Here is a 24,751-nt window from a genome sequence, read left to right on the forward strand (position 1 = left end):
GAAGTAATTGGAATGGAGAGGGGATAAGAAGATTGAAGAAACTAATAAAACTGTTGGTGAGTGAGAAAGATTTAGAAATTTACATCGTGGTGTGTCGGAGAGAGAAATTTAGAAGGCGAGAGAGAGAGAGATAACCCAAAGGTTGGAGTGTAGTTAGCGTGTATATTATATTGACTATTAAGAAAAGGAGAGTTAACATAGAAAAGAAAGAAAGAAAAAGGCTTTGTTGGAGTGTCGCTTTCCTATATATACTCTTAATGTTATCAAGGAACCACAAACATCTCCCTCTCTAGCCTCTCTCTCTTCATCACCAATTCTTTTCTGCTTTTCTTCTTTTCTCTTTTTATTTCGCCACACCACGCCCCACCTCTTTCTCTACTCACTAAAGGATGTGTGTTTTTTGACGAAGAGGCCAAAATAAAGGTCTTTCTTTTATTCCCATCTAGCTTATAGCAGCGTATAAGTATTTTTTATACACACACACACACGCATTTATATATTGATGCTTTGAGCTTGCACCTGTATCTCTAATCAGTAATCGATCACTTCTATATATATTCCAAGTGTCATCTTCTTGCTTTGTTTCTTTTTACTATATCAAGTTCAAGAATAAGCACCCCACTATGAGCAATTTGTGACTTTGTCGCTGTCTCTCCTGTGGGTTGTTCTCTGAATTCTATATCTCCTTCTTCCATCTTCTTGTTGTTGTTGTTCTTGTTCTCGTAGCTGTTGTGAGTATATTGAGTGGATTTGTGTTTCCCACTTTAAAATGCCCCAGAATAACAAGATTTTCAAAGACCCATCATCGAATCCGATGCCTGATCTTTCTCTTCACATAAGCCTTCCAAACAGTGCTCCTTCTTCAATTTGCACCGGAAATAACGAAGAAGCAGATTCGTCGTTTGATATATGGAGAAGCAGCACAGAAGTAGATGGCGTCAAATCCCACAGTGAGAGTTCAATCAGAGGAAGCCCTCAAGAACAAACCCATGTCGTCTCTCTCTTCAATCATCTTCCCACAAGTGGTTATGAGGCTGAGAGCCCCTGGAGGAGGAGGACGACGGCAAGATTGAACGACGTCGTTGTCCGAGGCAGGGAAGAAGAGGACGGTAGTGGTGGGTTTTGGGTTTCACAGGGACTCAATTCAAGAGCCACCAGAGGAATCCCACTTCATCAGGATTCTAATATTTCTCTAAACCCACTTCAACAATTTCCCTATCCTAATTACTCCTCAGCTTCTTCTTATCATAGTAGTTATAGGCCCTGCGACAATAATAACAGTGTTCTTGGTGGTGGTAATTATAACAACATGGTGGAGCACCCAATCTCGAGGTTTAATGGGATAAGTATGGAGAGTTTGATAAGACCCCATCAACCAAATCATCAGTTTCACTGCTTGAATCATCATCATCATCATCAGTTTGGTTCAAACTCTGATTTCTCAAACGGATTTGGAAGGTCCAAGATGTTGCCTAATAGGCTTCACAGTAACAAGAGGAACATGAGGGCTCCCAGAATGCGTTGGACTAGCTCTCTTCATGCTCGTTTTGTTCACGCCGTGGAGCTCCTTGGGGGCCATGACAGTCCGTCTCTCTCATCTCTCTCTTTCTTTATATTTCACTGTGTTGTCCCTTTTTCATGTGGGTTTGATCAATCTGGGTATTAATTTCTTGAACGACTGAACAATATGGTTTAGGAGCAACACCTAAGTCAGTTTTGGAGCTCATGGATGTGAAAGATCTAACACTAGCCCATGTGAAGAGCCATTTGCAGGTATCACTATTCCCTCTTCATTCACCTCTCTTCTTGATTCAAAAACTCCAAAATGAGTTCTTCTGGTTCTGCAAAATAACGATAGAATTTCCAAAGAGATGAAAATTTCTGCATTTACCCTCTCTCTCCCTCTTGTATGATCTCTCTTTCTCTCCGCGTCTTGCTCTGTGGATGTGTGTGGACTTTGTTCAAAGTCCATCAAAGCGGCACAAGGGACGAGAGAAATGCAGTGAATGGATGAAGGGATGAACAGTTGAGTCTGTGGTCTGCAATAGGACAACTTCTACTTTTCAAGAGAGAGAAAAGTAGCCATCATTTCTCAATAATAGAAGCAATTACTCACCTTACCAAACATCAACCTCGTGCTTAATAAAGAAATCTTGAAAAATCCCCAAAGACAGAACCATCAGATTTCATTAATCCCTTCACTTTGAAAAACTTAGATTTCCCTAATCTTTCTATTTTCCTGCCGTTTTTTTTTTAATCTTCTTTATTACTATACTTTGGCTTTATTACTACTTTTTTATATATATTTATACACTCTCATCTTGTCTGTTTTTGGCTTCTGCAGATGTATCGAACTGTTAAGAACACTGACAAACCTGCAGCTTCCTCAGGTAATATAATGTAATTCGTATTGTTTTAACCTTTGCGTTGCATGTGTATGATAATTAATTATATATTTTAATTAACCCAATTAATGCAATTCACCAATTAATTAATGAATTCCTTAACTTCCGCTCCCAAAAGATTTATAAAGTGTGAAATTGATTTTCTTTTTTGCAAGATTCCCTCGCTTCCCTTTATGACTCATCCCCCTTATTCATATGCATTAATTAATAATTCTCTCTCTCTTTTTGGTTTTGTACATGCATGCATAACTGCGTTACCCACATAAAGCTGTAGCAAGCACATGTTAAAAAAAAAATATTTGTTATGGTATATAAGTTTTATGTATATATTTTGGAAGTTCTGATCTATAAATATGTATCAGATGGAGATGAAGATTTCATGAGCCTAACGCCTCCACCACTAAATGAAAATGAGAACTATTTTTCACCCAACAAGAGAGGCCCTACAAATGCATCGTCTTTAGATCAGGATATGGCCTACACTGGCAGCAATCTGTGGAGTAATTCTTCTAGGTAATCTCTCTCTCTCTCTCTCTCTCTCTATAAATATATATATATATATATAAGAAGCATTTGTATAGTTTAACTCTGAAATCTGACTGTTCAATATAATAATTAAACTAGATAATTAACTAATTTGAACTATTCGAATCTTTCCTAATTAATCAATAAGTAATTTTCTATATTGCAGTAAAAAACATATAATTATACCATTCAAATTGATTCGACAAGACATGATGATTTCAAAATGAGTCACAGAGAGAATTCACATTCGAGATTTGAATCTATGCTCATTTTTTAATTAATAACTTTGAATATGCCTCTCTACATCGATCTAGCTAGCTAGGAGAGATCGAGAAGGCAATATAATGTGTTAGTTAGTGTTGGTTGTGCATTATAGTGGTTAGTATGGCTGTTTCCACCACTTAGAAATTGAGTTTAAATCAAGCAAGGAAATGATAAGAAACCTCAAGTCTCTATACACATACCCTTCTAAATTTGTGTAACTAAGAAATATGCTTCTTACTGACAACTACTTTTTCTTCTTCTTTTTTCATTCTTCTCTCCACTAATTGTGCTTACTTTCTGACGAACAAGTTAAAGCTCTTTATATAGCTCCTACTGCTTCTCTCTTCTCTTCTCTATATATATGCTTCTTTCGGCATCCATCTCTATATATACCAAGTTCACTTTCTTCTCCACTACTTCAGTTTTTTTTCCTCATGATTAACATTCTACTTTCTGTATTGATCTTCTTATTCTTTCTTGGGCCATCTATATCTGCACTTCCTTAATTGACTTGCTTTCTTTTGAGTCCTTTCAATAATTGATGATGCCATTATTACTCAACACAGTTACACTATCCAGTTTGAGCGGTTTCTCATCCATCTTTAATTTTCCCTGTCAAAGATCAGTACTCTACTTCCTCTTTCTGATTCAAATTCATCAAGAAATAAAATCTAGTGCATGGGCAGATAGGAAACTAATCTATTATTACTTATCAGAAACGACAACAAGCTGATACCAAAAACGGAAACAAAGAAGAAGAAAAGAAATGCCCACTAAGATGGCTTTTTAGCAAGAAATTTTCGCTCCTTGAAACATAGAAAGCCAATCAAAACGCACTAAAAACTCATGACTGTCATAATTATTCACACTGAAAGAGATCTGACGAACTCTGCAAAATATACAAGAAATGAAAGCCACCAATAAAGTATTCATGCTTTTAATAGGCATAGGAAATGAGAGTAGCCTGTTTAGTTTGGGCGAAGATAGAAAGCTTTGTTTGACTCTAGAGGATTGTACTGCAAAAAGCAGTCTAATTAGGGCAGAGAACAGATGGTAACCTTCAATGAGGTGTCTCTGTGTGGTACACAAATAATTTAATTACTCAGACGACATCATGTGACCTACCACAGTTAATTTTACACTCACTTCTCTCTTCTAACAAAGGACGGCCCACACACCATCATGTGGAAATTATATGGGAAATAGTACAAACATCCTTTTTGGTGTAATTCCAAGTTACTCATTTCTACATGATTTTACTTGTTTAGGCATCAAACAAACACACATATACAGACACAAATGTAGAAGACACTGTTTATATTTAGGCTCTAACAATAAGAGGGTATGGTTAATTTCTCTTAAGATGGCAAAAGTATATGGTCTTCTTTGGATTTTATGCCAAACCCTATCTTATATATCAGTTAAGTTATACTTTATTTTCTGGTTAGTTATGTTTCTTATCACTTTATCGAATAATGTAGTTTAGTATTATAACAGTTATATTTCGGACAAGATCTTTAATTATATATTGTAAAAATTTTGCATTTTTAAGTTAGTAAAATATGGGGGAAGCTACGAGTGGTGGACTTTAGGTCTTTTATTTTCGGTTAAGCTTGGGAATCATAAAAGGGTGTTTGTACAAGCATAAAATGACTTCAAGAAAAGTTCTCACGCACACATACACATTTGAATTCAGGCAAAAAGCTTAGGAAAAGCTATTTCCAGCTTTTCCTAAAGCTGATATTTTTAAAATTGTCAATGAAAGATTTTTTTTTATTCTTTAACAAGAACAAGAGGACATCCAAGTAAAGCCTTCAACGGAGAAAATTGAAAGTAATATTGTGAGGAAAAATTAAAGCTTTATCCTTATATTCACAAAGATAAAAATTAAGACCTTAATAGTCTAATTCGATATCTAACATAAAAATCTATCTGAAAATAAAATTTACAGCCTTCATAAAGATGGTCTTGGAAGGTAGCAAGAAAAATGGCCAAAAGCAAAGAAAATAAAATTTATTAGTCTCATAGCAAAAATTCATGTCTAAAGTAGAGTTGTGGGTGTGTGTGGGTGTCTGTGTTATTAAAAAGCTTAAGGCTAGTATGTTGGCCGTCTTGGCCCCCAGAAAAAATCTTACTTAACACCACATGTAGAAATATAGCCCTAATTAATTATATATAAATTTGCTCCAATTGCAATTTCCGAGTTGATTAATTGTAAAAATTAGTCTATAAACCACAAAGAGAAAATCTGCAATTGGGAAGCAAATATCAGAGTAAGTGTTCAATATTTCCTTTTCTAAATGGTAATCAGTCATATTTTGATTCAAAACACAACAGACAATATCTATAATTAAGCCAACAAGGAAATAATTTTCCAAGGAGAAGACTTAGGTACTTGGCCTTATATACACTTGGTATACTTTTGTCCAATTAAATCAAAACAAGTAGAAATTTTAAAGTTTTAATGATATTAAAATAATAGTAGTTTTTATAGAATAGAAATTTATAAAAATTACATACGTATAGATTTAATTAAAAATAAGTACTTTAAGCATATAAATTTAAGTATATAAGTTTCCTCATTTTTGCGATATGACAAATAAATCAAAGAACCAACTATAAAAGTTAACTGGTTAGAGGAAAATGTACAATATTTCAAGACAAATATCAGAGAGAACAAGTACTAGTTCACTTATTTATTTCTTTCCTCTCCTAGAATTTTCCTTTTTGCTAGGCATATATTCAATTTTTGTGACCTTCAACACAATTTTTTTTAAAATTTTCTGGGTCTTTTGACAATAAAGGATATTCCATTTTTATTCCTGTAATTATGAGGTGGCATCCAAATTTTAAAAATTAATGATATTTATATAAAATGTCTGAAAAATCTTGTGTGTGTGTGTGTGTATTATATATTAAGGATAGGTCATATGCGTTAGCACATAAAACATGAGATGTTCACGTGACTCCTTTTGTTGTCCTAAAAGCAGACGAAAGCAGATTAAAGAAATGGTCAACTAGAACTTCGTGGATGATTGGTCAAATACAAGCATGCCGTGTCGTGTGTGAAGACTTAGCTATTTCCGAAAGCTAAATTTTTTAGAAGGATAATTAATTTCTAAAATCGAAATCCCTTGCCCATGTGATGATTTCAAAAAGTTTATTCATGAATTTGCAATATGGCCAGGCACGTGCGCACACAATCTTATTCTGTAAATAAATTAGAACGGTACTTGATAAAGGATTGAACTTTCATTGTCTGATATAATTTTTAGGAAATATAATGTTGCAATATGTGTGCGTGCCTGTGTAGTCGGTTCTTGCATAATATCAGATACCTAATTAATATACAGAAAGTCTTGGTTATAGTTTGTATATATTATATGTTCTTCCCCTTTTGAGTCATAAGTGTTTCATTTCACAATTTTCACTCCAACTCTTCTTTTTTGGGGTCGGTATAACAACATTTGTGCACCAATTGGTGGAATATATGATTTTAAAGTCAACGAATAGCTAATACAGTCAAATAATATAGTGATTAATTCTGTTTCATAGATCAATGATTCTATCTCATTGTCTAGCTTGTTTAAATTAACAGTCATGTTTATCTACTTGAAGCATAGCTTGTAAGCCTGTCAAGAGCCAAGCTGTTTATGTGTATACATAATTTAATTAATTTTATCAAATTATTCGAAACATTATTGAATTTCTTTGACTCAAGTTAAACAGTGGAGGCTTGTGCTTTGGAATTATTAATGTTGTGTCATTTGTTTGTCCCTATAAGGTCATGTTTTTCCTTCTTAACAGTATGATCATTATTTAATATACAAGAGCCTAGAAGCCGACCACCAAAGTCTTCCGCAGGAAATTTAAGAGCAAATCTATGATGTTTTTAGTTTTGTACAGTGTTGCATATCAAAGGCTTATTTATATCTTGTCTCTCATATGACATTTTTTTCTTATCTGACGTTTGACCTTGCATATTATCATAAATTTTTATTCACAGAGGCGCACTATAATATATATAATAACTTGGCTTTCATTTGCAATATATAGTCGACAAAATTAAGAGTAGTAACTAACACGTTTTGTTTTCCAATGTGGATTGCAGTAGAAGAGCATGGACACAAGCTAGTTCCAGAGATTTTGAAGGAATTAGACCACCAGACAATTTATCATCTTCTCATCAGCACATAACTGAGAAACAGTCTTCCGGGGTGATGATCTAAACCTCGTCACTAGAGTTTGTTTGACTACTATATGTCTGTGAGAGATCACAGAGAGAGAGAGAGAGAGATTTCAGACTTGATGGGTAACACAGTGGCCAGGATTGATGTATAAAAATGGTTGCTTTGTGCAGGGAAATAGTTTTTTGCAATCAAGAAGCTTGAAGGACTCTGAGAATTTAAGCTTGGAGTTTACCCTGGGGAGATCAACGTGGGAAAGCAACGAACGTGCCTAGTTAAAGTTTGGTACGTCATGATTCTTGAATAGCGCTTCAAAAGACGGAAATTAAAAGAACAAGTAGATTTAATGCACACAGATAATATATATATATATATATATATATATAATATGATAGGGTGCTGCTATATATATTGTACAATGTCACTTGCTGAAAGGCATCTTTGTATATTCTTTTATTGAGCCAAAGCTAGGTTTTTCACTTGGTTTCTAACTTTTAAGGTGATGTTAGTCAGTATTACATAACTATCGTGATTATTATAAAAAGCTAAAGCTGATCGATGAGGAGAGAAAAAGAAGGAATCAGATCAATGGTGTATTTTATTTTCTTACCACTTTCTTTTTCATGTCTTTTCTTCCCTTTTTCTTAATAGGTTCCTACAGATTCTGTCCATATGTATAAAATTTTACATATATATATATATATATATATATCTTGAGTGATGATGATCAGTGTGTGAAAGCACGATATATAGATAGATAGATGTGAAGCTTGATAATATATATAGATGTGATCTATCAATTACTACTTTTCCTCTTTGATTTGCGTCTTGACTTTGTGTGCAATAGAGAAAGCTAAAAAGCAGTGATAGATGCGAAGTTTGCAGAATATTAAGCTTTCTTTCACAAGCAAAGCCCATCTTTTTGACATCAATCATTCATACTATAATATACATATATATATATAGAGAGAGAGAGATGGGAGACAAATAGGTTCAAATTGGAGGAGGATGATTTTCACGTTGCGTGATACCTCTCTACTGGAAAGTTAATGTTGCTATTGTGGGTTGCATTATATGCCCCACTAAGTACTGATCATGAACACCTTTAAGTTGATAGATATATATACGCACACAAAATCAGTTTATCAATATACATATATATTAAGCCACTGATGTACTAAAGATGCTTGATGAAAAATGTAAATATATATATATATATATATATATAAAAAACAGCTGTAACCCTCGGTGAAGCATATTCAAAGGCTGCTGGCAACCATATATTCTTTTCCACGAAGATATGTTCAACCCAGAATCAATCTCAATCATTGTAGGATTTTGCAATAAGCTATTAATGGCCAATGAAAATAATTGTAGTGAAATATGATTATTGTGTGAGTGTAACCTATAAGACATCGATCTGCATAATGCATAAAAGCTAGCCAGCGATTTAGGGTACATTCATGTTATAATTTTCTTAAAAATCACACATGCATATACAGATTATATATATGTGCGCAACTATTTAATTAATTTGATCACCATGCTTATTCAAGCACAAGCGGCTCATGGAAAGAGAAATATCAAAATCTGGGTTTTTTTCCCCAATAAAGTATAAATAACTAAACACATGCAAACTAATAAAACAAACGTACTATCTAATTATACAAGAATTGGGTCAATTAAGACAAGTAACACAAGAAACAAAGACAAAAGGAAACAAAGTTACAATATGATGATAACGAGGGGGGCGAAAATGAATACAAATAAATAAAGGGCAACAATCTGGTGTTGTCAATGGTTGAGAACAACATTATTAATTGTGAAGAATAATAAACTCATATAGAAGAGCTGTCGTTATGATGTTAGAAGAGAATTAATGGTGAGAAAGAGATAGATTAGATTTATAAGAAAAGAGGGTGAACAGTTCTGGTCCGATGTCATAAATTGTGCATAGTTAGTGTCAGTAATCTGGCAAGTTGAGGGGACAAAATGAAGAGCTGCTGATCTGATAACGGCAGACATTTCATTAGATTTATTGGTCCCAAATTGTATCATTTGTTGTCCTTTCTTCACTTACAAGCTTCCCCTTTTTTAAAAATGTGATAACGATTATTGCTTTTTCATGTTTTTGACGGCAATTTATGATCCATGGCCACCCTTGAAGTGCATTAATTTGGCTGTTCTATCATTTTCTGATCATTAATTGGGGTAGTTGTGGCAACTCTGCATATCACCCAACTTCTACTAATTATGTCTGTTGCTTTCTTTGGGTCATAGTATTATGGAAGGAATTTATGATCGTAAATGTACTTCTTCCCATTTAAAATATACTGCCTTAAAATACATTAACTTTTCATTAAAACATACTCTTCTGGTTCTATTTATAGGGCAGAAAGAAAAGATAATTTTTGGTTCTATTTATAAGGCAGTAAGAAAATTTTTTTGTATAGATGTACAATTTTATCCATAATTTATTATTGTGTTGACTTTATTTATATGAGGTATAATATATATTAAATAAGGATAAAGTTGAAAAGTTACTAAATTTTAAATAAGAGTTAATGAAGTTTAAGGTTTTTCTTGATCTATGTAAAATATGCTGAAAGTGCCTTATAAATATAACCAGAGGAGTAACAATTTTTCAACTTTACCCATATTTAATATATACACATTTCGAAAGATATAACTGCCTACATTATAATAAATGAAGGACAAAATAGTACATTCACGCTGAAAATTTAATAAAGTGATTTATAAATAGGACAAAAAAAAATCTTCTTTCTCTATTGTATAAATAGGACCAAAAAAGTAAGTAACTTCCTGACATCTCAAGGGAATTAAGAAAGAGCGGTTAACTCATTAATTTATATTAAATTATTAATTTTTAAAAAAAAATATTTTTGCCTACCCAAATCTGTCTCGCCTCTCTCTTTTTTCTCAATATTTAATGTATACCAACAAAAAAATAGCTAGGGGTGAAATCGAAAAGTGACTTGTAAATAAAATTAGTTAGAGAGAGTATTTTGTTTCTAAACAAAATTTAATTTTTCTAATAAGTTATCCATAATTAATACCTACTAACCTGATTATATTTTCAAGTGCCAAATTACTCGCTCCTCTTCGTAGAATGTTGCCTGGCGATTTTTAAAAATATTTACCCCTTCAAGATTTCAATGAAGTATTACTTATTTTTTGTCGTTATACTTTAATTTTATCGTGAAAAAGAGTATTTATGTCAACGATAGTTAAATAAAGGGAAAATTTTCCAAAAAAATATCTCTCAAATTACAAATAAAAAATTACTATGAAAACGTGTTGTTATTGCTTTTCAAATATAATAAATTATTATTAAAGTGTAGTAAATAAAACTGATTTGAAATTTTAAAATTTAAAAGGTTTTTGTTTTTTTAAAATTTTTCCTAAATAGAGTACTATTAAGTTTTAGTACAATCTAGGTTATTTAATGACTTTTTTTGGGTCTGTCTGAAAAACTTCAAATCAACAATTTTAATGACAAACTCGTTGATGCGGAAAAAGAAATATCGGAAGTTTAACATGTATAGATTTTTAAGCGACGATGTATTGCAGGTAAATAACTGGCAAAAAAAAAAATCAGGCAAATAAAAAAAGCGACGATGTGAAATATTTTTTCGCTTTGACTGACTGACGAGTAACCAAAGTCCAAACTAGAAAAGTAAATTCTCCAACTTGTCATTTCATATTTCATCAAAAAAAAAAAACTATTAAAAAGTTTTTCATTTTAAAGTTTAGTGCTAAAATCCATTGAAATTTCCGTTGTCTTAGGATGCAACTCTTTTCTATGTGATGTTCTAAAAAGGCATCATGTTAATGTTTCGGGACTATGTTTATTTGGCTGTGCTTATCGGATACAAATGAAACTCCAAAAAAGATAAGAAATTTTATACTGTGAGAAGGGGGGGGGGGGAGAGAGAGAGAGAGAGAGCTCCAAATGGCGCTTGAGCCTGTTATTTGACTTCAGGATCAGTGCATGACTCTGACACTGAACTCATGCACATGTACACTTCTCCAGACAAACCACATTGTTTCCCTTATGTTTTCCAACCTTCAGCTAAGTCATCCATTATTATTATTATTATTGGTGTTGTTCTGTACACCTGTCCTCAGCAATTTTTGTCCTTTTTTCCTGATAATTAACATGACCACTTTATACTGACTTCAAAACCAATCAGTGCAGAATCCTCTCTTAAGAAATTCAGAATGTCAATTCATAGTTGTCACTTCACAAAATTTCATTTTCTTGAATGTACACTTTCATATCTGCTGGAATGCCCAATTTATGCACTTCAAGTGAGCATATACATGCAAATAAGTTGCTAGTGAGCTTAGTCTTGTCAATTTTCTTAAGGTTAATTGCAGTGACAGCAAGAAATGGAGTCACACTGAAACATCATGACACCATCAGCAAATTAAGTTAAATATATTAGAGACGGAGTTCATTTTTCAAACTCAGTGCAATACAAGTAAAAGAAAATGTAAATGTGTTTAGTTTAAGCTAAACTTGATTATTGCGCTGCATTGATCTTTTATCTCTAGTCTGAGACTAAAGTAGTTAGTATATACAAAACACACAATTGACTCACTTTAAGTGTTTTTAATCCTTAATCACTTTAATGAATTCTTTTCACATGGAAATATAGAAATGAGTGATCATCAAGACAAATCTATTCATTGGGACCCAATAGTGACAGAAGAAAAGCCCTGTAGTTGCCAGATGTTTCTGAGTGAACCGCATCGTTCAGGGTCTTCTTGTATTTCTTCACATATTCAGCTTTTATATACTGCATATCAAACTCAGTCCTTGTTACAATCACCCTTATAAGTGTGGAGTCATCGGTCCCAAAACCTTTCATCGCCTTACGTAACACCTGCGTTGAGAAGAAAACAAGAGGATACATTCCTTCTTTTTTTTTTGGGGGGGGGGGGGGGGGAATTAGCGTGTCTTGGAGAGGTTCCAGTATGCTAGTGAAACAAACTTCTTTAAATCAGAACGGCTTGTTACTTCTCATTATTATGTTCAAGAGATCTAAAACGAGAATGAAGGGGGAACAATAAATTTCTGTCATGGAAGAAGAATTCAGAACTGCCTAAAACTATCCCTCCCTTCAAAGGAAAAAAAAGTTGCTCTAAATGAAACTAAAGGGACTAAATTGCTTTGAGAAGTAAATTTAAGTGACAACATGGTTTTAATTGAAACTATAGAGAATAAGCCGGTCAACTAACAAATCAAAGGGGCCAGGCCAAGCCTTGAATGCAGATTTTCTTACAGAAAAGTAACCAAATTATTTCCCCATTTCCCAAATCATAAGGGATAAGATTGGTTCTATTGAAACCAGAGACTAAGCTGAAGGAATCACATTAGAAGGATAATTGCATTTATATGGGCCAAAAGTATTATTATTAGCCCAGACTCAATTATATTGTTCCCTGCCTCGCAAAAACAAGTATTCGATTAATTCCTATCCCCACAATTTCTCTCAAATCTGACATAAGCATTCGTCATGTGCAGCACCAGTTAATTGCATCATTCATCCATGGTCTAACATAAAAACTTGTAACTGAGCACAAATATTGTAGCCTCATTGCGGTTAAATAACTGTCTTCCAAGTGCAGGGAAATACCTTAGCAAAAAACTTTCCTGGATTCTCTGCACATCGCACTGTTGTCAAAAGTGCATAACAGAAATTCCCTGATGTTTCTTTCTTTATTGCCTGATATGGATGTGAACAAGGTAAGTCCAAGAATACTTCCAGCAGATGCATTCTGTAGGAAGCCAAATCATGTGGCTTCACTTATAAATTGTATTCTTCGAGCTGTTTGATTTGTCTAGTTATGTTTAGTTGCTTGAATGCCATTGGATGAAAAATGTGATTGCTCAGTTGTGACAGACGGCTAATGTGATGGATAATGATGGAGAGATAATGTGAGTATAAAAACAAGGCATAATATTTAAAAATCGGGAAATCTGATAAGAGATACTACCTTTTTCAGTGAGTGTCCATACAATTCATGGTAACAAGAATTTGTGGCATTCAACTGGGGCCTGCTTCTTTCACTGAAAATTTGGATAAAGGTCTTCTCATCAGTTCCAAATCTCTTCTCTCCTGCTTTATACAGAACCTTTGCATCCTTCTCAGCTATCTCTCTGCTCACCTCAGGGCCTTCATAACGAGGAGTGCTCACATATCTAAGCAACATCTGACTCAATATTTACACACAAAAAAAAAAGAAGTATCAGCCATAGCATCTCCATTGTTACGGCCCAAGAAAAACCAATCAGATTCATTGAGCAGATCATCAGGACCACAAGGAAAGTAAGTTTTCATATGTTAAAAGTGCTTTATATGTAAAGCAACCAAGATGCTAAAAACAATGCCATACAGAGGTCTCCTGGAAGAGGCAAACCAATAAGCACTTGGAAGGATTTTGAAGCCCATTATAAGACCCTACTCAAACACAACTTAAAACCATCTGAAAAGCGACAATAAATTACATGTTTTCATCCCATGCCAAACATCATAAACGGCTAGATTATTAGGATGTGAGGGAACTTGTGAGTTTTTCAACCAATAGAGCATGTTACTTTTAGGGTTAAGATGCAAATTTATTCTAAAAGTTTTCGTTTAAAAGTGATGTTACTCCGGAAGTTTTTTTGGGTTCAATGTCACCCTACCCATTAAAAAACTAACATTAACCTTTAAAAAATTGATGTTAATTGTTAATATTTTTAGTGGAAGGGCAACATTACTTCATCTTAAAACTTTTGGGACAATATTACTCCTGAGGGAAAATTTTCAAGACAAATTTGTACTGTAACCCTTATTTTTAACTATTTCGGAAGGCATGAGGTGTCTTTTTGAAAAGCCACAAACAAGGACAACGAGGAAGGTCACCCTCTTATGATCTCCAGATGTCATCATTTCAATGTCTTGCTCGAGGACAACTCCAAACTTTGAATAATAAACCTGTCTTAAATATTGTATCTGAGATGGAGCTCGTGAACATATCACTTCTGTAGCAGCTTCAAGGTTTTGATCCATAACTAGTGTCTTCCTAATGACTTCTGCATCACGTCCTGCAGGGTCATGCATCCAAAGCAAAACTGCATCCTGATAATCACAAAAAATCACACAAAACACCATACTAAACAGTTACTATCTCTTTTCCGTTATAGTAAAAAGTTACTGAGTGCTTAAAAAGAGAGGCGTTTCTTAGGTGAATTAATATATACTAATGATTCAGTTAATGATTATAAACATGAAATGAAATCACAGTGGAGTTCTAAGTAACCTTATTGTCTTATCAGTACCTCTAACCTGCCACTAAGCTCAGAAGATAAGCGTTTAAGAAGCTCCTTAGAATACATAGTTCTGTATTCATGTTGGATGTAGGCACGTTGTGTAGCATCTCTATGAGCAAGGATGTCAATGACAGCTTTAGTGTCACATCCATATCCTGTGAATGCGAGGAAATTAAGAGAGAGAGAGAGAGAGAGAGTTATGGAGGAACTGAGAACGGCACAAATTAATAATGGCTTGACGATCATTTTGGTCTGTTAACTAATTTGTTTCAATTTGGACTCTTGACTTCTTTTCTTTTTTCATTTCTTTTTTAAAGTGAAATGTCCTCTACTTTCCAATGTATGCCACATTCGTCCTTTCCATTGCATACATCAGAGATCATTGGGAACACAAATAATACAGGGACCAAACTAAAAAGAATAAATTACTTCAAGGATAATTATCATAGAGCACATATATGACTCTTTTTTAAGAGCTGTAGCTGATGAGAATACTTCATCTAGAAGCCAAAATCTAAAAATATAAAATGTCAGAAAGAAGTTTTCTGGCCAACAATGAGTTCTAATCCCGGACTCCGTTGTTGGGGTTTCCTACCATGCTACCTTTTTATCATCCAATGTAAAATACAGCAGAGGTTAAGAATACATCTACAAATCTTATTTTAGAATAATTTTCCCTCAGAAATTCATATCAGCTTTGAGACATTCACATCGACCATAGATACTGGCATACATGATTTAGTGCAGTATAATTCATCTCACAAAATGAAAATTGGCGTACTGCTTAACGCAAAGGTGCCCATATCAGCTTCCTCTGTTAAAATGCTCAGTGTCTAAAACCAGGTCTTTCCCAGATATTGAAACCCATTATGAACAACATATGGAAACATACCAGGAGAGAAATTGAAACAAAGAAAGTGTACCTTTGAAAGCACGGTGAAGCTGTTCAGCATCTTCCCTGGGGGAAGGAGGAATTGGGGGTAAGCTTAGCGTTGACATTTTCCTCTCCCAAACACAATTCTCTCCATATTTCTAGCACATTTCAATCATGCCTATCTCAAACTCTAAAAATAGAAGCTGTAAGAAAGATACAAACATGTCCTCAATATGTAGATGGCTTTTGTCTATTCTATGCTAGAGGTCATTTTTACATACAAGTGTTCGGTCTGCATTTTATAAATTTTTATAATTAAATTACGTACTTGAGTTTTAATAAAAATTTTCATATTGAGTATATAAATATTATATATAAAGCTCATCTAAAATAAAAATCTATTATTATAGATCACAGACACGTTTTTTTAAACGTATTTTATCAAATTATATTGAGATTTTCCAGATTGCTCCATATGGCATTAAACCCATGTTTTCATCAAATGGCTCATGTTCAAACCATGTTGTGGAGGAGTGTTTTGAATATCGTATTTATAGAAATGTCTCCCAATATGCTTAGTATGATATTAGACAATTTGAACCCATGGTTGACAGTATCGGTAATCTTGGATCCCCGACAGAAATCTGTCTATGCCAATAGTGTGATTGAAGACATCTATTATGATTCTGAATATATCTTAAATACACTTGCATGGAGAAGAGTTCTTTCTAGGTGAGTGAATCATATATACACGAGCGGCCAAATTTTCTGCGTTTCATTGCGGTTCAATAAAATCACTAATCTCAAATCTCTTGAATTATATTTTTTTTTTTATATCAGTAGAGTCTAATACTGAGTGAAAAACAAAATATTTAAAATTTTCCTCCAAGGCACTATTATGCAAGAAATATGTACATAAAGAGTTTACAGCATACAATTGAAATCCCATCATAGTGGAAAATAAGGATCACAGGGCACGATATAATTACACAACAACAGCATTTCATCCCAAGTTTCAAACCGAAACCTAAGTACCAAACACGAAACACAACTCATCTTGCTCATAATATTACTATATTTAATAGAGTTTGAAATTACTCCACACAAAACACCAACATCATAATCATCTTGACTATTCTACTGGTTGGGACCCAAAAGTGCTAGAAGAAAAGCCCTGTAGTGGCCAGATGTTTCTGAGTGAACTGCATCATTCAGTGTCTTCTTATATTTCTTCAAATATTCAACTTTTATATACTGCATATCAATCTCAGTCCTTGTTACAACCACCCTTATAAGTGCAGAATCGTTAGTCCCTAGACCTTTCATTGCTCTGTGTAAAACCTGCATTGGGAAGAAAACAAGAATATATATCCATATATTGGCAAAGAGGAGTGTTTGAAAGGTTCCTTCATGACTCCGAAGTAAACTTCTTGGACTCAGTCCGGCAAATTACTGGCATTTCCTCCCTTTCTAGATAACAAGATGCAGAAAATAGAGCACAGAAGGATGGTTTGTACCATCAAAACTTGCACCAGTTATTGCATCCTTCATCCTTAGTATAACATAAAAACTCATGATTGAATACAAAGATTGTTGCTTCAATGTAATTAAATGATACTGGGATGGTATTTCCGATGAACTGGCCATAAAGGACCATGTGCAGCCTATTTCTTTTATAAAGCATAACTAAGCCATGGTTGCCACCACGTTTGGTAATTCAAAAGAATAAATGATATTGCTATGAGAAGCAAATACTCCCTCTGATCCTGAATATCATACCTAAAATACTGATTTGTAAAAGATAAAAAAAATTAGTTAAGTTAGTTATTTGTAATAAATGTATGTTGGTTTCTTCCCTTTTTAGTTATTTACATTGGATACTTCATTGGAGGAAAATATCTCAACATATGCAATCAATAGGAAGAGTTTAGGACAAAAATTATAAATTTGAGAGACAAAATGAAATAAGGTCTTATATTTAAGACTAAAATAAATCCTTTTACTAACTCTTATATTTAGGACCGGAAGTAGTACCTAACTTTGAAGTGCAAGGAAGTACCTTTGCAAAATACTTTGCTGGATTCTGTGCACATTGAGCTATTGTCAAAAGTGCATAACGGAAATTCCCTGATGTTTCGTTCTTTACCGCCTGATGTGGGTGCAATGTAGTTAAGCACCAGAACAAGATTTTAAAGAAGAAAGTACTTGAAGGGGGAAATCAAGTAAAAGATACCTTCTTCAGTGAGTGCCCATACATATCATGGTAATAAGAACTTGTGGCATTCAACTGTGCCGCACTTCGTTCACTGAAAATTTGGATGAAAGTCTTCTCATCAGTTCCTAATTTCTTCTCCCCTGCCTTGTAGAGAACCTTTGCATCCTTCTCAGCCATCTCTCTATTAACCTCAGGGCCTTCAAGACGAGGACAGCTTATATATGCAAGCAAGATCTGACTCAGAAAAAAATAAATATAGATATCAGCAATAGCAACAACGAGAGCTTATATATGCATTGAAGATCTGGCTCAATTTTTAAACAAAAAGTATCAGCAATAGCAGCTTCATTGTTCTTATATCTTCAAAACGAAAATTCCAGATTTTCCATATCACTGTACCGTTGGAAAAATCACAAGGAGAGATTATTCAAATGTCCGTCACTGCATTGAATAATCCAATGAGATTTTGTTGAGCAAAAGATGATCACCACAAGGAATGTAACTTTAAAGATGTTAACTGCAAATGATGAGCCAATTAAAAAAAAAAAAGGCAGAATAGATCTATCCTGGAGGAGGCAAAACAATATAATAGTTAAAAAGAATTTTCAAGCCCATCGTTCTTCTCGCATGCAAAAATGTAATTTCAAAGCCACCTGAAATGACATGGTGCAATTCAACCTCCAAGAGACAAATCAACCAGAACTGTTAAAAACCTACAGTTCACTGTTACTGGAATACACACACACACACACACACAAGGACATAGAGAAACCTCACCTTTTTATGATCTCCAGATGTATTCCTTTCAATGTCATGTTCAAGATAAACTCCAAACTTAGAATGATATATCTGTTTTAAATATTGTAGCTGGGATGGAAGTCGCGAACATATCACTTCAGTAGCAGCTTCAAGGTTTCTATCTACAACTAGTGTCTGCCTAAGGATTACAGCATCACGTCCCGCAGGGTCATGCATCCAAAGCAGAACTGCATTCTAAAAATCAGAAAAATGAAAAACAAAATAGAATAGTAAACAGTCATTAAATAATAAATAAAAAGAAAACATTATTATAAACAATATGAAACACATCACAATGGATTTCAAAGCAATATTAATTAATACCTCTAACTTGCCACTAAGTTCAGAAGATAAGCGGTTAAGAAGGTCCTCGGAATACATAGCTCGGTATTCATGTTGGATGTAGGAACGTTGTGTGGCATCACGGTGAGCAAGTATATTAATGACAGCACTAGTATCACATCCGAATCCTGTGAATGCAACGAATTTATGAAACAGAAAAAAAAAAAAAAATTTAAGAATGAATTATGCACTTGAGTGAGGCAAGCTCAAGTGCCAAAGGTGGACTGTATGGGTAGCCAGGCTACGAAACCTCTTAAGGTAATAGCAAAAAAGGGCACAGCACATATTAATAATGGTTTTGGTCCATTCTTTTATTTTTTTTAAATATTCTTTCCGGATTCAATTTGGTCCTCAACTTTCAAATTGTTTCAAATTAATCCTTTTCCATTACATCCATTAACGACCATTTGGAATGCAATATAACATTAAAAGATAATTTTGGAATAAGCTAGAGGACCAAAAGCAGCTTCAATATGTGAAGAGAGGTTTGGCAAAGAAGCCACAGCACAGAATTAGGATGAGAAAACATACTGAAGAAACCCAGATAGTTATCTGGTAGCTACCAAATTAGAGTTTTGAAAAAGTCAGAAATGTTTTCAGGCCTGCTGTGAGCTCCAATCAAAGATCCTGATGTTAGGGATTGTAACCCAATAACCTAATTATTATCTCACGTATGTAAAGTAGGAAAGGGATTAAGAAGACATGAACAAGCCCTCATATCAGAATAAGTTCCCCCAAGAAATTCATGCTGGTTTTGGGACATCATCCCAACCATACTATGCTTTGAAATGTCTACTGGAATCGTTGAACAGGATTAACTGCAGTATGACTCATTTTAAAAAGCGAAAATCGATAGCTTAATAATTGACACAAAGGTGCCCAATTTGACCTCCCTTTCCACAAAATCATAGGTGCCTTCCACAATTACCCACACAACTTCATGGCAAAAAGATATTGAAACTCACTTAAGAATGATCAGTTAAAATATCAGAGCAACAAATTTGAAAATGAAAATGGGAAATCGTCCCTCATTCCTCAACTAGGAGTTTCATCACACTACACTGTCACCAGCAAATTTAACTCCAAAAAGAGTGGAGAGAAATGGAGACAAAAGGAGAAGGTACCCTTGAAAGCTCGATAGAGCTGTATAGCATCATCTCTTGGGGAAGCAGGAGCTGGGGGTACAATCAGCGTAGACATATTTCTCTCCGAAACCAATTTCTTGCAGTATTTCAAATATATTTCGGACTTTCCGGTCGTCTTCTCTGAGAAACTGCAGTGAAATCAAAGCGGTGTGCTTTGCGTCCTTATGGAATCCCTTTTTTATTTTTTGTTGACTAAAAAAATATAGAATTCTTCCGGCAACCGGCCCGGCAGAAATAAAGAAACAGAGAAACTCAACTAAACATCGAAGAGTCATGCCGGCCATAAATACGGAAATGTAACGACGTGGCCATTTGTTAGAAGTTAGAAGGCCGTGCTGGGAAAGAGACAAGAGCAGGGAGGGCCGAAAACAAATAAATAAAGTGGGTGACTTATAAATGGCTTAATTAATGGTGAAAGAGATATTTACATAAAAATCAAATCATAATTTTAAAAATAATTTTATGATAAATATAAGAAAAATTTTATCTCGTTTTATCATGAAAACACTACTAAAAAATGGTTTTTAGGTTTCCAAGCATCCCTAATTGTACTTTTCTTAGGAAAGAAATGAAATTATACACTGTTCTTTTAAAAATATATTATTTCTCCCTGAAAAAAAAATATATATTCTTTCTAATTTTTATTATAAAGCATTTCTAATAATTTTATTAAAATTAGAAAAATGTGATTGAATTATTAATTTTATCTAAAAAATTTTAATTTACCCATATTTAATAGTGTGATGAAGGATCATTATAATTCTATTTATAAATCACTCTTAACATATGTCATCTAAGTCAAGAAAAATATTAAAATTTTTAAAAAACTTTAATAAGTGTTCAATTTTGACTCCATTAAGTATATATACACACTAAAAATTAAGTAACATACGCCAATGTTTAATAAGGAGTAAAAATGAAAACTAGTGGTAAAAAATTATGGCATGCCTTATAATTATGTTTAAAATTTTTTTCTCCTATTATAAATAGGATTAGAGACGTGCCACATCGAACAAATCATAGAAAATTACAATTAATGAGATTTTAAATGGGCTTAATATAATTTTTAATTCCTATAAATTTGTTCTTATTTTGATTTTAATCCCTCAAATTTAAAGTTATACGTTTTAGTTCCTTAAGTTTTTTTAATTTAAAAAATTAGTCCTATAATTCAATAAAAAAATATACCATTTTATCTCTTAAGAGACCAAATCCGATGCTTTGAAACTTAAGGAATCAAAATCAAAATGAGCAGAATTTTAAGGAACTAAAGATCATATTAACCTTTTATAATATAATAAGGACCACATATATCTTATGAAAGGTGTTCTATAATAATAAGAAACAAGCGGAGCAAGTTGTTGGAAGGCATATAAATTAAGAAATATAATTTATTTTTAATAATCATAATTAATATAATTAAAAAAATAAAATTGGAAATATAAATGATGTGCTTTTCGTACATTTTAGTCTAGAGTATAGTATGCTTATCAAGCTATCATATTTTATGGAAAAAAATTCAATAAAAATATATTTAAATACAACGTTTCACTTGAGCAGGTTTCTGTTTTACCTAAAAGGAGGCAAGGAAGCCTAACTACTCCATCTCAAAAAACGACAGTTTCGTGTGAAACGGGGAGTGGTAGGTAGATATGAATATTAATTCGCAAAATTTATCAGCAATAGTTTGTTTAATTTTTATATAAATTATTACAGGATAAAAATAAAAATATTTAAATGTTATTATGATTGGTTTGTTTAAGATTGGACTGCGATAAAATCATTCGATTTTTTGCCGCGATAAAAATGAAATCTAGTGTTGACATTTGTATATAAATGAGCGTGTTTAATTATATAAAATAACAAAAATGCATCAATAGGCCTTTTGGATTTGAAAGAATTCTGATGCCAAAAAAGGATTTGAAAAAGTTCTAAATAAATACCTCAAACATTTCAGAAATTCAAATTAATATCCTAAACATCACTAATGCCAAGTCAAAATGTGGGGATGAACCTGAAATTTAAAAGTATCTTTTTGCCGTGCGACCTCTCTTTTTTTTTTTTTTATAAAAAGTGATAGCTCAGCAAATCATAGCACCCTGCTAGCCTCTCTCTGTCCATTATTATAAAACCTAATTTTTTAAATATGTTTATTTTTTTATAAGATCTTTTTTGAATTTGTGTGAACATTTAATACAATATTACATATTTTATTTCTAATTTAATATATTTAATATATCTTCTTTTTTTATTTATCTCACTATTACTCTTTTATATTTATCCATTTATATATAAGGGTACTCCCTCCGTCTCTTATTATAAGATTTAATTTCTTCAATGAGTTTGTTTCTTTTTATAAGATCTTCTTTGAGTTTTTCTGAGTATTTAATGTGATATTACCTATTTTACCCATAATTTAATATATTTAATACATTTTCTTTTTTCATTTATCTCACTATTACTCTCTCACATTTATCTATTTATATATAAGGGTATATTTGAAAAAAAATTATATTTGCTATATATTAATTACTTTTAACTATGTCTTCAAATCGCGCAATTTAGTTAAAAGGATCTTATAATAAGGGATGAAGTAATATATTTGGAAAAAAAACTGTATTTGCTACATATTAATTATTTTTAACTAATTTTAACTATTTTTTTGAGTGATATAATTTTAACTATTTTTTAAACTGTATAATTTAGTTAAAAAAATCTTATAATAAAAAGACGGAGTAGTATCTTAAAGCAAGGGCATGTCATGTGCAACTGATTTGGGAAGGTGGCATTTTTTTAAAAGCGACGGGCAGGGATGGCAAAAGGACAGCATTTTTAAATTTCAAATTGTTCCGTTGTATTGAAGTTTTCAAAATAGAGGGGGAATTTATTTAGCACCTTTTCCTTTGGGTTTTGTGTGTTGTCGCAGAAGGGGGAAAAAAAACCTTAAAATTGGAATCAGATTACGCGGTTTGTATGACCAGAGACGGCCGAAGCCCAAAGGCAAATTGTGTGGACACGCATTCGGAGGGTGGCCCCCACCTGCTCGTCCGTCAGTATAAAATAAAATAAATTTCTAATAGTTATCCTTTTGTTATTTATTATTAGGATAATAAGAAGTCTCACCTTATAAGAAGAATAATACAAGTTTGAATTCTAAAAACTGAATTTATTGAGAGAGTTTTAATCTTAACACTTTCTCATCTGACAGATATTAGTTTCAAATCCAAAATAACTTAAAGATATTCTGAGTTATATAAAAATAAATAAATTGCTGATGGTTATCCTTTTACTGAGTGGAAGACTGGAAGTTGGGATTTTTTATTAATATATTTGGTATTTTAAGAAAAAAGAAGAGTGGAATCTGAGGCTCAAAATGATAATATTATACTCCTCCGGTCTTTAATATAAGACCTATTTAACTAATTTGATTAGATTAAAGAAGTTAGGTAAGTTAGTTAATTATAAGAAACATGACATGTTTTTCCTAAAATACCATAATCATATTTCTTAATACCCCATCTTTTTCTTTTACTTGGTTATGGTTGAAAGAATATCCATAGGGGTAATGTAGAGATAATTGATAAATATGAGAAATGGTTCTTATATTTAGGACCAAAACTAACTCACCAATTGAGTCCTATATTAAAGATCGGAGGAGTAGTATTAGAGATGGCTATGTACGTGGATTATCTTAATCCAAATGGAGAGCCCCGCCGGATGCCGTCATATTGCTTTAGCGTAAAGTTGTCTAAAGTCATTTCTTCAAAGTGTGAATGACCATGCATTTAAGAGGAAGCAAAATGTTGATCCAAATACGCTTTTAAAAATGTGATTGGATGAAGGATTGGCCTCGTGGTAGTAGAAGGCTCCAAACTCGCTTATAAGTAGGGGTGGAAACAGGCCAAGTTGCCTGTCAGGGGCCTACAGCCTGGCTTGTATTTGACCTGGCCTGGCCTGGCCTGTTTTCCAAAAGAGATAGGCTCAGGCCTGTTTGAAGGCCTGTTAAAGTTAATAGGCTAGGCTTAGGCTCTCTAAAAGGCCTGTTAAGCCTGTTAGGCCGGCCTGAGCCTGTTAAAAACTTATAATTATAATATATAAAAAAATTAGTTAATGGCATTGTTAATGTGTACTTTTAATTTATTTTTTAATTTTAATATATAATTAATAGCTTAGTTCTTCCTTAGATTTTGAAATTTAGTTGACAAGTAAAGATAAAAATATAATTTAAAATAAAAATATCAATAAATAATATGATCTTTAAATCTTAAAAATATAAATAAAATAGGAAAGACAATTTTTGTTCCAAGAATGACAGATTAATTAACTTATGTATTATATTAATTAAATTATGATACTCTCTTTATTCATTGTAAAATTAATAGTTTTTTTTATTTATTTGTCTTAATTTTTTTGGTACTTAAACATAGTTTTGTCCCAAATTTTGACATATAATTCGAATTAGTTTTTAATAATATCCTTATAAATTATAATTAAGATTTAAAACAGCACCTATGATACTAAAATTTAAATAAAAGACAAAACTAAAAAAATTAATTATTATGTATACTTTTTTATTTTAGCTTTTTTCTAAAAAAATATATTATAATTTGAATTTTTTAAAAAAAACAGGCTTTTTAACAGGTTTCAGGCCAGG

The 24,751-nt window shown here is 32.8% G+C and overlaps 3 protein-coding genes across 5 annotated transcripts; 1 reads left to right on the forward strand and 2 right to left on the reverse strand.

Moving 5' to 3' along the window:
• The first annotated feature begins 333 nt into the window (after window positions 1-333).
• Window positions 334-8,081, forward strand: LOC114760413 (probable transcription factor KAN4). The gene is made up of 6 exons (XM_028949669.1): window positions 334-1,583; window positions 1,697-1,773; window positions 2,345-2,390; window positions 2,768-2,918; window positions 7,306-7,411; window positions 7,555-8,081. The coding sequence occupies exons 1-6, from the start codon at window positions 770-772 to the stop codon at window positions 7,654-7,656; spliced, it is 1,296 nt and encodes a 431-aa protein (XP_028805502.1). The 5' UTR covers window positions 334-769; the 3' UTR covers window positions 7,657-8,081.
• A 3,832-nt stretch (window positions 8,082-11,913) lies between these two features.
• Window positions 11,914-15,800, reverse strand: LOC114760420 (annexin D5-like). Of its 2 annotated transcripts, XM_028949677.1 has the most exons (6): window positions 15,647-15,800; window positions 14,733-14,878; window positions 14,317-14,532; window positions 13,406-13,621; window positions 13,045-13,134; window positions 11,914-12,291 (listed from the first exon to the last, which is right to left on the reverse strand). In XM_028949677.1, the coding sequence occupies exons 1-6, from the start codon at window positions 15,720-15,722 to the stop codon at window positions 12,088-12,090; spliced, it is 948 nt and encodes a 315-aa protein (XP_028805510.1). In that variant the 5' UTR covers window positions 15,723-15,800; the 3' UTR covers window positions 11,914-12,087. The 2 variants fall into 2 exon arrangements, with proteins under 2 accessions (XP_028805510.1, XP_028805509.1); XM_028949676.1 differs by lacking the exon at window positions 15,647-15,800 and having other exon boundaries at window positions 14,733-15,083.
• A 650-nt stretch (window positions 15,801-16,450) lies between these two features.
• On the reverse strand, window positions 16,451-20,339 carry LOC114760418 (annexin D5). Of its 2 annotated transcripts, none has more exons than XM_028949672.1 (6): window positions 20,077-20,336; window positions 18,935-19,080; window positions 18,590-18,805; window positions 17,831-18,046; window positions 17,657-17,746; window positions 16,451-16,938 (listed from the first exon to the last, which is right to left on the reverse strand). In XM_028949672.1, the coding sequence occupies exons 1-6, from the start codon at window positions 20,150-20,152 to the stop codon at window positions 16,735-16,737; spliced, it is 948 nt and encodes a 315-aa protein (XP_028805505.1). In that variant the 5' UTR covers window positions 20,153-20,336; the 3' UTR covers window positions 16,451-16,734. The 2 variants fall into 2 exon arrangements, with proteins under 2 accessions (XP_028805505.1, XP_028805506.1); XM_028949673.1 differs by lacking the exon at window positions 16,451-16,938 and adding an exon at window positions 16,947-17,355 and having other exon boundaries at window positions 17,632-17,746; window positions 20,077-20,339.
• Window positions 20,340-24,751: the final 4,412 nt, after the last annotated feature.

This window comes from Neltuma alba, unplaced genomic scaffold, assembly GCF_004799145.2.
Source record: "Neltuma alba isolate B1F8T4 unplaced genomic scaffold, ASM479914v2 tig00010976_pilon, whole genome shotgun sequence".
NCBI lineage: Eukaryota > Viridiplantae > Streptophyta > Magnoliopsida > Fabales > Fabaceae > Neltuma > Neltuma alba.